Source organism: Eptesicus fuscus, chromosome 6, assembly GCF_027574615.1.
Source record: "Eptesicus fuscus isolate TK198812 chromosome 6, DD_ASM_mEF_20220401, whole genome shotgun sequence".
Lineage (NCBI taxonomy): Eukaryota > Metazoa > Chordata > Mammalia > Chiroptera > Vespertilionidae > Eptesicus > Eptesicus fuscus.
The window spans coordinates 95,624,959-95,640,849 of record NC_072478.1 but is presented as its reverse complement, the minus strand read 5'-3'; the positions used below and the strand labels follow the sequence as shown (position 1 = coordinate 95,640,849).

Here is a 15,891-nt window from a genome sequence, read left to right as displayed (position 1 = left end):
TCCTCTTATAAAATTTTTCTCTAATGTACACAAAAGTCATATTTTTATTACATTTACTGGGGTACATTGCTTAATAAGACCCTATCAATTTCAAGTATACATTTCTATGATACATGATCTGAATACTGCATTGTGTACCCACCACCCAAAGTCTTATTTTTCAGAAACCTTCAACTTACAGTTTTACGGAGTTGTATTATTGCTTTTTGGCTCCTATCTACTTACTACATGTTATAGGTTTTTAATTTTGATTTCATGTTCAGAAAAGCATCTATCCACACAAGTCTCAATGCTGTGTTTTGTTTTGTTTTAATTCAGAAAATAAGAACTTATATAATACAGGGTGTCTTGTCTGCAAGCTACTCAACACTGCTGCTCACTTCCATTGTATCTTTAGAAAGATAAACTATCCAGTATACGAGGTTGAATCCTGCAAAAGCGACTGGGAAGAGAATCCGAGAATACTGATCTATTTTACTGGTGCTTCCAATGGCCGGAGAGAGTGGTGGGGGGGTGACAGGTGTTGACGGTAAGATGGGAGCTCTCGGGAGGACTTTGCTGGCTTCGGGGGCTGGGACTATTGGCAAGGTCAGGGAGCTGATTCTTTTCTTCAGGTAGTACTTGGAATCAGGATGCTGTGGATAAAAAACAAAGATTCAGCTTAGGTAAAGAATAGAGATCACTTATTTAGATTCATTTTTTCATTACTGATAAGTATTTATCGACTATTTCCCTATGATGTAAGACCAAAAAAAAAAAAAATAAGCAAATCCTTATAATATTTGATGGTGCTACTTTTCTAGAAAGTAGTAAAATAATTTTAAAAATGATTTACTTTCATCCAACATCTTATAAATTAATACATCAGCAATTGATGCTAAGCATGTTCCACGTCCCAGAAACTGTGTTGAGATTGTACCATTAGGAGGACATGAGTCAGGTTGCAAAAGCTTATCCACCCTCTGGTTATGGTTAAGCCTGCGGGGTAATGAGTTTGGGCAATGAGAGGGGGTTTCCAGTTGGGATATTAGTTAATATAAGAAAATAATAGCTTGTTTAATTGATACCATGCTTCTAGACACATTCCCAGCCTGCATCATCATCTTCACACATCCATAAATTTGAACCAGCTGAGATTAAAGAAATATATATGAAGATGCTCATATGTGTCAAAAGCGAGTGACAAAGATTAAACTGCCCTTCGATTGAGTAGGATGACTCTTTGACTGTTCATCCCTTGAAGTACAGCTGCCTCTTAGTTCAGAAGTTCTGTCTTGAGAGCTTTCTGCTTCCCATTCAGAAATTCTCCACTGGTTTCCTTCCAGCTCAAGTGACCAGAAAATGATTCATTTACCACCCTCAGAATTGTCATAGGCGGTTTCTCTGTCATTAAAATTTCTGTTCCATTGAAATCATTAGACAACCAATCTTAATCTTGAAAGGGATATTTAGCACATGAATTGATAGATGAGAAAGACCAGGTCCAGATAGGAGAAATGCACCGTCCCCACTCCCCTCCCCACCCCCGTTGCACAGCTGGTGATAAATTTCAGTGCTTGATTCATCCCCAGATTTTCTCATCTCTGTTCTAAGTATTGGGCCTCGTTCGGAGATACTAATCTGTTTGCTTTAGATTCCTTTTGTGGCTTTGAAAACTAGGGGCCTCCCTCTGATTCTTCCCTTTAATTATCTGCATCCTGTGATCCTCACTTGCCTGGCAGCCAGGTTGTCCTTGCTGAGTCTCTGCCTTCAAACACTTGCTGTACATCATCCCTGCTCTCCTAAAACCACCTTGTTTCCTCCCTGGCAGCAAAATCACCACTTTGTTGCCTGGCAGGGTATATTACTCACGTGGCAGATGCCTGTGGCTTTAGCCAGCAACCCCACAGCACCCGGGAGAGGGAGCCACCTCCCCCTGCTGGTTGAGCCACAGGGCCAGAGCGACCCAGGGATGTGGTGACATTTGCACTGTGGGAAACAACCCGCCCCAAGAGCCTCCTCTCTCTGCATCCCCCTTCTTGAATTTTGCTGTGATTTGTCACTGAGTACCTAAATAATAATAATCTTGATAGAGAGTTCAAGCCCTGTATGCTTTTAGGGGACGTGGGGAAATCTGTTTCTTCACCAAAAGCAAAAAGGAATCTGTGTACTCAAGTCTAATTTGATATGAACATGGTGAATTTCAAGTATCTTTATTTGCTGTCTGTTGGCCCAGGATTGTGCTAGACACTGTGGTCAGAATTAAATAAATCATAGGTGTTGGAGGTAGAAAATAATTTAAAGTATAGATAGACCAGTCTTCTGGTCTAGGACAGGAAATAGGTGATACTTTCTACTAAAAATATGTGGCAGCTGCCCAGCTGGCCTGGATCAGTGGGTGAGCATTGACCTATGAACCAGGAGGCCCCCATTTCAATTCCTGGTCAGGGCACATGCCCGGGTTGCGGGCTCAATCCCCAGTGTGGGGCATGCAGGAGGCAGCTGATCAATGATTGTCTCATCATTAATGATTCTATCTCTCTCTCTCTCCTCCTTCCTCTCTGAAATCAACAAAAATATATTTTTAAAAAATCTGTGACAGCTAAGGACCACTGTACTCAAATTCACCAGATACGGTATAGATAGGAACAGAGTGAGGTAGTTTGGTCTCCATGGTCTTAGAGAAGAAGCATGGCATCATCTCACAAGATCTTTTATCACATTTCTCAGACTTTAATTTGAATTTTCATTCAGTAAATATTTCATTAATATATTCCTTTTCTGACCTAGCAAAGTGTGTCACTATTACATTCTCCAAAAAGAAGTATCCTCCTCCCAGATGGATGGAACATTAAAGTCTTTTACTCTAAGGATCATGATGAAGTCACAAGAGGGCAAGCCTTTAGAGCAGATTTTCTTTCTAAATTTGTCTTGACTTTTTTTTCTTTTTTCTTTTTTTTTAATATATTTTATTGATTTTTACAGAGAGAAAGGGAAAAGGATAGAGAGTTAGAAACCTCAATGAGAGAATCATTGATCAGATGCCTCCTGCACACCCACCACTGGGGATGTGCCCGCAACCAAGGTACATGCCCTTGACCGGAATCGAACCTCGGACCCTTCAGTCCACAGGCCGATGCTCCAAACCGGTTAGGGCTTGTCTTGACTTTTAATAGAACACATTACCTCTCTGAACCTGCATTGTTTTTTCCTTTTTAGGGAGAGAGGGAGCAGGCATTAAAAAGTTTATTGACATGAGAAAGTGATTGTAAAACATAACCTGCCATAAAAATGTAAGGCATTGTTTCATCTCTCCCTCTTTTTTAGCGAGGTGGGGGCAAAATTATTTGTCAATTTCTTGGCATTGCCACACTGTCACAAATGACTTAAAATGAGGTTGCCAAGTACTCCTTGTCCAGAGTTAACCAACATCATTCAAGACCAAACACCATGAAAATGTTAAGCACCATGGCATTAGCCTGGAATTAAATGTCCCCTACAATAGGATGTCCCCTTTCCTCAATGATTTCCCCAAATAATCTCTATGGAGGGTTGCTTAAGTGTTAAGAGGACAGGAGTGTCAGAAAGCCCTGGATTGCAAGTCCATGTATACTACTGAGCTGCTGCAACTTAGAAATGCCGTAGATTCCATATACTCTCCCTAAGCCTCAATGTACTATCTTTAAAGGTAGGGACAATGATTACTTTCTTTGAAAGTGTTCTCTTTTCTTTAAGAATTTGAGAAAGACTGTTATACACACACACACACACACACACACACACACACACATACACACACACACACACACACACACACACACACACACACACACATACTTTGTATACTTTTTTGCCTGCTTAGCTGCTATAGCACTTTTAGCTATTGTAACATACTTCCCTTTAAATATTATTTCTGTTATGCCTATTCTCCTTTCCTGACATTAATGGTAGAGGGCATATTCTTGTCATACCTAAGTATTCCACAATGCCTGGCTAATGCATGAAACATAGTATGTGCTTAATAAACATATGCTGAATCAACAAATGAATGAAAATCTAAACATTTTTCAAGATTTCTTTCAGTCGACAGGCAAAGGGAAAGGAGCAAAAGGTCTTATGATTACTTTATATTATATTTTAGTATGTTATTTTACATTGCATTGTAGGTACTGTATCTAAATGCTTGCTATTGACAAGCACTGCACAGCACTTTGCATGCATTATTTCGTTTATTCCTAGAAGGAATCTATTATGTAATAATGTTATTTTCATTTTAGAGATGAACAAATGGAGGCTTAAGCAGAAAGCTTACACAAGTAATAAGTGGCAGCACCCGAATTCAATCCCTCTCAGATACCAGAGATCACACTCAACAATTATTGTTTCTTCCCATCAGCTTTATGATTTAGAGCATGGTTTCTCAGCCACGGGGCTATCAACATTCTGAGTAGGATAAATCTTTGTTGTGGGGACTGTCCTGTACATCATGGGGTGTTGAGCAGGATCTCTGTCCTCTAGCCACAAGATGCCCATAGTACCCCTCCCTCCACTTCTTCCCAGAGTTATGACAACTGTAAATATCTCTAGACCTGCCAATATCCTCGGGGGGAAGGGGGATTCGCCTACCATTGAGAATATCTGCTTTACAGTTACAACGGTCCCACAGCCCAAAGGTGATTGGGAGGATTTCTAACAGGAAGCAAAAACATATGCTCAAAGAAATGCATGACACCTGGCTAAGGCACACGCTGGACAATCAACTCCTGGATAATTGGAAATTCATAATACAGGAGACTCAACGCCAATTTGGAAGAATCACATTGAATTTCTGAAATGAAAAGAAAGCCAATTTTCCAAGCCATTCAGCTCCAGGTTTTCATCGGACCCCGCCTGCCTGCTCATTGTAAGCTCAGCAGCTTCAGTTGATGGTGAAATAGGCTTTTGTCAGAGTCCAGATGAGGGCTCAGCTTGGGGCTGTCATAGTTTTGAGTGGAACACCTGTGGTTTTGAATTCTTCCACGCCCCCCTGCTGCTGAGTGCCATCCTGCTCTGGGTATTTTAAGAGCACAGCTTTGTTTTAAGTAACACCATATTGCAAAGATACTTTGAATCAAACTGGACTTTAAGGCAATCAGTATTTGATGTAGGGATAAGGCACTTGGGGAGCACTTAGAGCAATTCAGATACAATGTACAGTGAGTAACACATTACAGAGAAGGGGGCAATGGGTTACCTCTCAAGAGAGAGTCTAGCTGGGGACTGCATTTCTCAAGGGACTAACATTGCTTCTGCTTCTAGAACCAACAAAGAGGGGCATCAAAAATAAGAGAAAATATTTTTTTAAATTTTTAGTATTTGACATTTCTTTAAACGGTCCTATTGTATTAACATATCACTATGAAGAAAATAAGAACTCCATCCAGTTGTCCTGCATTTATGCTACAGCTGGTAGAACTGGAAACCGAGGTTAACCCAGAAGTTCTAGAGAGAAGCTGCTTATTGGCAGCAATCTGGTGGGTCAGTGGTGGTACCGGCATGTCTGGAAACCATATTGGAATGTTTGGAGGGTGAAGAATGGAATACTAGATGAGGATTTGACAGAAGATATGGGGAAAAAGCTAACCACCTACATCCCTCACCTAATCCACCGCTCCCTCTTTGTAAGTCCAATAATGGCACAGCCATGAGAAGGGGCACCATGATCTTTCTGGTGTTCAGAGTCTCTGATGGTCTTAGTTCAACCCTTCATTCTATTGCGAAATGGTGGTACTCAAATCTTGGCAATATTTGGAACAGAGGAGGTAAATCTTTCAGTATTCTGTACTTCCTAGGTAATGGTCCAGCAGACATTCCAACCTTGTCAAGGGAAGAGGCCCTGTTGATGTCACTCATTAATGTATCCTCAGCATTCTACAAAGGATCTGGCACATAAAAGTACTTACAAAAATTCAATGGGTAGATACTCAATAAATGGGTACTAGGTGAAAATAAAAAATGAATAAATTAATAAATAATGTAATCAGTAGAACTATAGCCATTGTCCAGACTAATGACATTTTGGTCAATTTTGTTTGTAGATAATTTACCAAGAACATTATACCTCCTCTGAAAAAGAAAAGCCTAGATGGATGGGGGTGGGGTGGGGGGAGGGGATTCTCTTAGGAACAAGTAATGAGGGCTTAGACTTTTAAAATAACAAGGAAGTTAGCAAAACATTCAAAAAGAGATCAAGGTCCAAACTTGGTTTTGCATGCAGAATAGTATACCTCAAATGCAAGTTCTGAAATACAAAGACAGGAATAGCTCTCTAATGCCAAGATAACCTACCAGATAAAAACAGTAAGGAAAAATGCCCTATAAATACAAGAGAAATTGTGGATACTTCCTTCTCAAAGACCTAAAAAAAAAAAAAAATTAAAGTCTCCAGTTCCAAATGCCTTAAAAACAGAAAACTAATTAGTCTATAAATACTTCTGAGGATTTAGTTTTATGTGTTTCCTCCATTTTGAGTATTAGATTTAAAATGCCTGAATTTCTTGTCATTATCTATAATAATAAAAGCGTAATATGCTAATTAGACCAGACATCCTTCTGGACGACCTTCCAGATGAAGCCAGGGCTGCGAGGGAAGCCCAGGTCCTGGGTGCCAGAGGGTAGCCGGTGCCAGCAACGGGGGGAAGGAAGGCCTACTTTTGCACAAATTTTGTGCATCAGGCCTCTAGTTATATTACTGGTATATTTAAGGTCAAAATCAGTGATAAACTTTTTTCCACATTCATTATAAGAAGTTGCTTATGAAAAGCAGTGAGTCCATTAAAATATACAACTTAGAATCACATAAAATATTCAAGCCCTTATTTCATTTCAACTTCACCATTGGCTTGCTATTTCAGTGTCCAAGTTACTCAAGTAATGTTATTTTGATTACAACTGGATAGACATTTTTAAATGTCATGATATTTGAAAGGAAGAAATGACCTAGCAATCATAATATACCATTGTGTTGTATAATTTTTGTTCTGCTACATTGTATAAGACAAGAGTCCAAGTTTTGACATAAATAAATAAAATGTAAATGTTCTATGTAATCATCTATATTTATTTTTGACATTATAAGATTTGTATTGGTAAGTTTAATTTTTGTTTTTATTTTTATGCTTTGACCTAGCCTTTCAGAAATGAAATTCTTCTCTTTATTGCCTTAAAATATTTTAAGTAGCGCCAGGTTTAGAAATATATTTTTCATAAGAAAGACGTCAACTTGCAAAAAGAGGTAATTTGAGATGATTTAAATGCAATATTGTATCCAGCTTCCCAAAGCATTACAGAAGATAGTTTATATGAAGGCCTGAGATCTTAAATTTCATCTTATTAATAAATTATACCTTTAAAATAATAGGCTAAAGGAATAATAACCATACTTTCTCCAAGGATTTGAAATCATATTCCTCTCAGTAATGTATATTTCAAAAGAGTTAAAGTAAAGAAGTTGGTCTTTCTTTCTATTTCTATATCAGATCAATGAGCATATTCAAAGTCATCAGAGTTATTTTTTTACCCTGCTTCTCATGAATTTCTCTTTTAATTTTTACCATTTCTCAAGTAATGAACTGTTAAGGTGAATTCTTATAAACATTAATTCTTCTTCCTTTATGGCTGTATGTTAATATATAACCTGTGGACAATATGTTGATTATATAGCTATATAAATACAGATGGTTTATAGCATAATCACTTATTTTTACTAACATAAAATAATTCTCAAAAACATTTGGAATTTATTTTTTTTAAAAAGGTGATCTTCAAGTGTTTCGGACTAAATCTTCAGACTAACATTTTTGTTATAAAATTTATATTTTTATCACCTTTCAAAATATATCTACATTTAAAAAACATCATTAAGGCAAGGGAAGAATTTTGGGAATGACCTCACCTACATTCTGAAAATACTATATGTTTCAGTGTTTGAGGAATTGCTGGGGAGGGGAGGGCCTCTGTACAGTTTGTGGATAGCAAGAGTTCTAGAATCAATTTCTAGTTTTTCTACCAATTAGTAACTAATAATTTTCCTCTGTTTTCAATTTGTAAGTGAAAATAATTGGACCATATTACTATGACTTGTTTTTTAGTTAGTGATAATTCAAGAAAAAATATTTACATTATATATTTTCACTTATCATGGGAATAGCCTTACTATTTTATTCCTTACAGAAAATGTAAATTCTCAAACAAGTTTCTTAGTTTATCAAAGAGAAAAGTTTAAGTAAAAAAATTATCATTCTTTAGCTGATAGATGCCTGAGAAGTAGAGTACTCATAGCTTTATAATTTTTGTCATAAAAATTAACCAAGAATTAGCTGGACTGTATGTGGTTCTACAATTTGGAATGTTCAAGAGAATTGATCAATTACAAGGAAATTTTCAATTGAAATATCTACATTACTAAATTTTATAGAGCAAATTTTTTCTCTTTTCAAGAGTCACTGTTTTGACTTTGTATTAATAAAAAAAATGTATACTTGTCAATCAATTCTATAATCCATTTAAAAAGTTTGTGCAACTTAATTGTTGGGAGAATTTACTCATATGTAAAATTGAAATTTGGGAACACATTTATGACCCTTGAATTATTAATCCTGTCATTTGTTTCTTACTCAAAGCACCTCTGGAGATCAGAGCTTAGCCACGGCAAATCTAAACTGAATTGTATAGGTATTTCTCACTGAGCATAAGTCTTTGACTAAAGCCATACTTATATCAATGTTTTCATATATGAATATGAGAATGTTTTCATATGCTCAAAAACTTGGCTTAAGACTCAGCATTCATAGAACCTAATACTCACATCCTGTCCTCATGAATGAAACCAACCAAGCATATTTCCAATAAAAATTGTCTATTCCTTCGGAATCCCTGTTTATTTCCTTCAGGCTCTGAAGCCTCAAAGGCTCATTAAAAACAGTATTTTTTTTACTGTATTCTTCCTAGTTGGTTTAACTGAACCTGTTCAAAGCAAGCATGTAAAGGCTAAGAAGAATATTCTTGTCTCTGAGAGCGTGGGACCTGCCAGTACTAATGAGGGTGATGAAAGAGACATGCCGAAAGTTTAGGTCAAAGATAAGTGAAGGATTCTTGCTTGGCTTTTTTCTGTGAAATTAGAAAAGAAGTTGGCCTGGAACTAGTCTTATGTAACTCATGCTCAACTAATACTGCTTTTGGACTATTTTGTTGTTTGTGATCACTGTTTGGATTACCTGTTTTATCTGGTGGGTACGATTAGTAAAATAAACAATTACCAAGACAATTTCAGCCTCCAAGGGTTCCATTGCTTTTGATATTGTCGCTGGGGGAGAGGCTGCAGTCTGTGTCTTTCTTTTGGACTTTTCTGTCTGAAGATTGGTGAAGTAGTTGACAGCTGCAAACTCAATAAGAGCAGAGAAGACGAAAGCAAAGCACACAGCTATGAACCAGTCCATTGCGGTTGCATAGGACACTTTCGGCAGGGAGTGCCGGGCACTGATGCTTAAAGTGGTCATGGTCAAAACAGTGGTGATCCCTAAAATGAAAAAGTATAAGAAATGCAGTATTAGCATTTAGAATCCAATAAAAAGATGAAAGGAGAACATGTTGTTGGCGAGGATTAAACACTCTCCAAATGTAATTTTTGTTATTTCATTGCTTTATAATTGTTCACAATTATTATGACAGATATTATCATTTTTGTATCCTTTCATACCTAGTGCAGTGACCTGTTCATTGTAGTAACTCAAAACATATTTTTGAATTGATTTAGCTTAACTATTGTAAAATTTAAGTCATGAAAAATTTTAGTTGTTTACTTCTTTAGAAAACTTAAAGCAAATTATCACTAAAGTAATAAAACCTTGAACTTCTGATCAACTTTGATAGCTGATAATATCTTTTATCATATTTAAGAACTCTGTCTGGTATGAATAATATTCATAAATTGGGTTCCTCACGTTTTTTTAAAATTTCTAGCTTGGTTTTAAAGTAAAATATTTTCTCACGAGAAAATAATTTTGTTATTCATCTGCCAGCAGCTTTCTGACTTGAATTCTGAGTTGGGGAATTTATATAAATTGAATATGGTCAGCATCATTATATAGATATTCTTTTATTACTTGCATAAAAAGATCTATTTTAATATAGTAAATTAAAAAGTCAAAATTCATCTGAGATTTCAGTTCAACTTTGGTCTTTCTTAGGAACTGCCAAATTGTAATCATAACAATTCATAAAAAGTTAATATTGTTAGTGCTGATATTTTCTGTTATTTCTCATTTTACATTCATCAAAGTTAGTGGTGGTTCTATACATCATAAATGGGACTAAATATTTAGGTTGAAACATGGGAAATTAGTAATACTTAACTATTTTTAGACACAGAAAATGAGCAATTTTTTATGTTTCAACCTAATAAAAGTGAGATACAATGTATATGTTATGGGTTCAATAACTTAGCCTTTTTTTATGGATTTACATGTAGGTTTTAACTTTAAGCTCTCCCTTGGTTATGAAAAATCAAATAAAGATTTTTTTAAAAACCTTACTAAATAGGACATATGGAAGTCACAGAAAACCAGCCAGAATTCTCACTGAGACAAATTTTTTGTTGATTCACCACACAGCTTGTAATAAGATAAGGGTGATTTTACCTGATACATGTGTCTGAATGAGATACGTGTCTTATTCCTTTGTGGACTGAAAAAGTGCACTGGTGTGAATATTTCCCTAAAATACCCAAGGCATGAGAGCTGGAGGATGAATGGAAATAGAGTCCAAAGAGTGAAGCATACCAAAGACAGTTCTGGCAGGAACAGACTCCTTATTAATCCAAAAAGACACCTGGGAAAGAATGACGGTCATAATGCAAGGTGTATATATCTGAATCATGAAGTAGCCCATCTTCCTTTGCAAATGGAAATTAACTGTCATTATTACGTATTCACCTGTTGGAAGATACATATATCATTATTATTGCTGTTGATAGTGTGTAAAAAGAATACAGCTGGGAATAAATCTCGCAGGTTTTTAAATTAACATGGGCCAGAAGAAAACAAGCAAAGGCATATTTTAATGGATGGCAAATGCATTAATCATCAGATGATGGATACATCCGCTCACTGTTTTCAGTGGGGTTCCTTGTGTCATTTGCATCCAAAAGTATTCATTTCAAAGATACACAAATCTTTATGTGCACATGGCTGCAAAATCAATTTTAAAGAAAACTACTCATCGCTTCAAATCATCAAGCTTATCTGAGGATGGCGAATGCAAAGGAAAAAGTAATAGATATATTGAAGATGCCTCCCTGGAGTCACCTTGCATCCATACATTGGTCAAATTCTCACCTGTGTTAGATTTAATTGTCTCACTCGATGCTGTTTGTCCAATCAGATCATACTGGAGGAGGCTCGAAGATTCCTCTGGGACCTCGACTGAGTAAAGTGGTCCTTTTTTCCATGTGTATATGATTTCACTTTTGGGGTAGGCATCTGCATTTTTTTAAACAAATTAAACATAATAGTGAATCTGACTAGTAGTAGGTTTTTCTTTCAAAGCAAATTCCTTTTGTATAATATGGAAATACAGACACGAACTTTCTTTAATGATTTTCTTTAATCTGGGTAACTGAAATCTCTGACTGTGACAGATATGATTAAGTAATTATATTCCAGGAATCACACTTCGAATATCATAATAATATTTTTCTTTTGCTTTCCAGTCTCTGACTAAAACCAAATAATTGCCTATTTAATGCTTTTTTTTTTTTTTTTTTTACTCTCAGAAGCTTTTTTGTAACTTACAACTTCCAAATTTGAGTGGGCAAGCATGCCCGTCCATAGGAAAGTTAACCAGCCTCATAGGACAGTCGGCATTGATGGTAAGCCTAGGGACATTGAAGTGAAAGGTTCTGAGTTAGTATGATGGACACATCAGTTGGGCAGAGGCAGTAAAATTGGAAAAAACCTTACCTCATGGTGTATAGAATGGTTCCATTCTGCATTATTCTAAAGAGTTTATTAGGAGTTGTCATATTGTGAGCAATTGATTTTTTGCCATTCCTGAAAAAAGTGTCAGGTGTCCAGATTTTACTGACCATCAAGTTATTCAAACTCAGAATCTCAGTTGGCCCTCTAAACTTCAGTCTCTCATCAGTCCAAGTCTGGCGGAAGAAAACATCCATGGTATACTCCTAAGAGAAAATAAGGTATTCATGCAGGCTGGGCAGATGATTTATTAAGAATAGTGTATTCACCAGCTTGTCTACTCAATCCTAAAACTTAAGGAACAGAGCAACTTTTTGTGGCAATAACCTATCAGAAAAAGTTATAATTTCAGTGACTTGTTATTTTTCTCGTAGTTTGTATTATCATAAAAGATAGTGCTGTGCATATTTCCCTCCTTAACGTTTACCATTCTCGGCATACTTCTTTTTCTGTCACCCATCTCTCCACTATCAACTTTTCAATACTTCCATCCTTAATTTAGAAGAAAAATATGAAAAGATAAACACTCTAGGTTTTGTGCTGCCCTCCTTACCATCAGTTAGGCTAACCATTCCCCTTAGCAATTTGTACACCTTCAAAGGTGTCTCTGAGCATCATGATAACATTTAGTAAAGTTCCAAGGATAAAATTTACTTGATGAGCAGGCTCTTACTGCATATCATAATTATTTTATATTGTTTTCAGAGAACTTAAAAGCAAATGTTACTATGAATACTCAGAAAGCATATTATTCAAGTATGCACAATAATAATTATGAGTTTTAATTTGTGGCTTTTATTAAATAACATTAAGATATTAAGACTTATGATAAGGGTTATTGCAAAGGTGAGTGATAAGTACTTATGTAATTATATCAAAATATTGACAATAATTGCTTTGCCTACTTTATGTATTCTTTTACTAGACCCATTACTATAAGAGGTGATTATATTTTTAAATCTAATTTGACACAATAGATTCATATAATAATGATTCAGGCTATAACAAGGCTCTATTGTACAAATAAAAAAGGAGACAAATGCATAAAGTTCCAAGTATCCCCAGATATCAATTAATACAGTAGAATATGGTTGTGCTTATTTATACACTAGAGGCCCAGTACACAAATTTGTGCACGGGTGGGGTCCGGCTGGCCCACCCCATTGGGGGCCAATCAGGCCAGGCCGGCCAGGGGAGGGGATGTGGGAGGTTGGCCAGCCCCACCCCCGATCAGGATTAGGGGGGCTGATTGGGGCCCCAATCAGGCCAAGTGGCCACCGCAGTGTGCATCATAGCGACCGGTCATTCTGGTCGTTTTGGTCATTCTGTCATTCGAGTCACTTGGCTTTTATGTATATAGATAGGTGACTTAGTACTCAAATGAAAAATATGGTAGTGAAATAATTGAAGATTCCGGTCTTAAGACATTTACCTCTTAAATAGAGTCCCTATCTCCTCCTATTTCTTATTTTCTTTCTTTTAATTTTTTCCTCTTTCTCTTCTTTTATTTCTGCCTTTTTCTTCCTTTCTTTTCTTCTTTTCTCTTTTCTTGTCAACTCAAAAAGCAGACCATGAAAAGGTCTCTAACAACTGTTTATCTAAAATTATATTTCCTAATAAAATGTGATGAGGGACTTCTTTACAAAGTTATGTTCATTTCAGTTTTAGTATTTATATTTTACTTTTAGGAGGCAATGCTACCTACAAACTATGACAGCATATTATAATCTACTTTGTTGTAGCTAGGTCAGGTTTTCATTGCCACTTACTATAAATATCCTTTGATGAATACTGCCATCTGTACCTGGAGCAGAGTCCTAAGAACACCTACTGGTCTATTCGCTACATAAAAGGTGGACAGCATTGACCTTTCCAAATGATTCCCTTCACTCTTCTAATTAAATAAACTAGAAATTATGTACTACAAAAAAAATCTATGTTTTAACTTTCATGGATATTCTCAGTATACTCTGACATGGTGCATTGGTTGGTTTTTCGTTTTGCTACTCCAAACATTTACTAGGACTTCATAAAGATGTGAAAAATCTTCTCTTTGAAGGGAAGAATCAGTGCATGACATGTGGTTGGAAGAGAGGAGAGGCTGTCCAATTATAAAAATCCCTGGATTAAAGTGCCCAAGCAGAACCCTTGGTGAAGGAGGGTAAGCCAGGAATCTGCTCTAATGGCCATGCCCTCCCAGCGTGAGTTCACATAGTGTATATGGTGCTTGGTAACCATAACTGTTATCATTAGTTCTGAGTCCTGGCCCTCTCTCCCCCTAAGTCAAGTTGCCCTCCTCACTCAGAACTCACTCACCATCTCCACATCTGACACGGGCCCAAAACTGGTCACGTAAATGTCTGTTTTGACTTCAGTGACAGCACCTGAAATTAGCCCAGAAGGATGGAGGCAGTTATCACCAGGGGAGTTGAAGGATCTGAACTTAATGACTCTACAGCAAAGCCCCGTCTGACAGCTGGAATCTCCAAACCATCCTAAACTCCCAATAGTGGGGTCCTTGAATTTTTCAACTCTAAAAATTCATACCAGTTGTCTTATTTTGAATTTAATCTGGTCAAGTTGAGGAATTTAAGGAAAAGAAGAGAACTAGGGGAGAACTCTAAAAAAAACAATAACTAATTGATAGATTTTTGGGACAAATGCTATGAAAAAAGTGTTTTACATGGACAATCTCATTCAACACTCACACAACTCTATGAGGTAAGCACTGTTCATACACTCACACCACAGTTGAGGAAATTGAGGCTGAAAGAGTTCAAATAACTCCCATATAAGATCTCTAATTGAAGAGGGGCAGATAGTGGATGGGAATACACACATGGCCTCTCTCCAGGACCCCTGCCTTGGAATGGCGGTAAGGGGGAAGGAGTACAGATGCTTGGTCTACTAAAGGATACTGCCTCTCACCTCCAAATCCCGGCCGTAGCCGATTGTCATAGCCTTCAAGCAGGTTGTCCAGGATGCGACTGATGTTCTTTGAGTAGACGTTTCCTTCATCTTCAAAGTTCCCTTGGGTGTTTTCTACCCTGTGAGTAGACAGTCAATGATCCTCATTCCCAACCTCAGAGGAGATGTGCTGCTCAGTCACCTGTGTCTTCCCACCAACAGCTAATGCCACACCACCCAGGCTTCTTTCATGGTTTGGTATAGAAGCCACCCAGTGGGTGTGTGCTTCTCCTTTTCCCTGAGCTAAAAGGAAAAAATCAGGAAAAATATTTTACTCACCATAAAATAATGCACAGCCAGGGCAGAGGTGACGCCATTCTGCAGTGCACTGAAATGCCCACTTCGCCTTCCTCCTGGTTTGTCCTCCCCAGCAACCAGCTCCCCTTTTCCAATCAACTAGAGCGACCTTCTGGACCCCCTCATGTCTCTTTTCCTTGTTTGCATCCAGCCAGTAATCCAGTAGATGCTGAAGTTGCCAGACAAGTTTTGAGGGGTCCCCCTCGTTCTTTTTTCACGTGGAACACGGTGGTTTGTATTCTCAGACTACGTCCTGATGGACACTCAGCCTCCTCTGCCTGACTGATTTGGGAAATGAGCGTCGGCAGGGACAGGACAGTGCATGGTTGGAGAGCAGTGACAATGATCGAATAAGGCATTAGGGGAGATTGGAAGGAAGAAATCCACTGCTAGTTTTGGCATGGAACTAGCAGAGCCCTGTGAGAAAATCTGGAAAGCAGTGGCATCTTGCTGACTGAGATTATGTTCCAATGGGCTTAGCATTTATTATTTCTATGGTTCACAGAAGGATTCCTACACAGCTTTTACTGCTTAAAAAGTCTAGTGATATTGGGATCCTCTTAGGTTCTCTTTCTGATTTCATCAGCTTTCTTGCGTCAAACACACCTCTTGTGTGTTTAAAAATTGTCCTTGATTA

The 15,891-nt window shown here is 37.4% G+C and overlaps 1 protein-coding gene across 1 annotated transcript; it reads right to left on the bottom strand.

Annotated features, from left to right (window-relative positions):
* Positions 1–359: 359 nt before the first annotated feature.
* On the bottom strand, positions 360–15,274 carry GABRA6 (gamma-aminobutyric acid type A receptor subunit alpha6). Its single transcript, XM_008147647.3, has 9 exons — positions 15,237–15,274; positions 14,919–15,037; positions 14,307–14,374; positions 11,976–12,196; positions 11,808–11,890; positions 11,352–11,495; positions 10,797–10,949; positions 9,276–9,535; positions 360–635 (listed from the first exon to the last, which is right to left on the bottom strand). Exons 1-9 carry the CDS (start codon positions 15,272–15,274, stop codon positions 360–362), a joined length of 1,362 nt encoding a protein of 453 aa, XP_008145869.2.
* Positions 15,275–15,891: the final 617 nt, after the last annotated feature.

Excerpts from the sequence above, each read along its gene's own strand:
- GABRA6 (XM_008147647.3), bottom strand. The coding sequence starts at position 15,274 with ATGGCGTCACCTCTGCCCTGGCTGTGCATTATTTTATG. Across the intron at positions 10,950-11,351 it reads GACAATTAAATCTAACACAG|GTGAATACGTAATAATGACA; the intron begins GTGAGAATTTGA and ends ATCTTCCAACAG. Across the intron at positions 636-9,275 it reads TGGAGGCTGAAATTGTCTTG|CATCCTGATTCCAAGTACTA; the intron begins GTAATTGTTTAT and ends TTTTATCCACAG.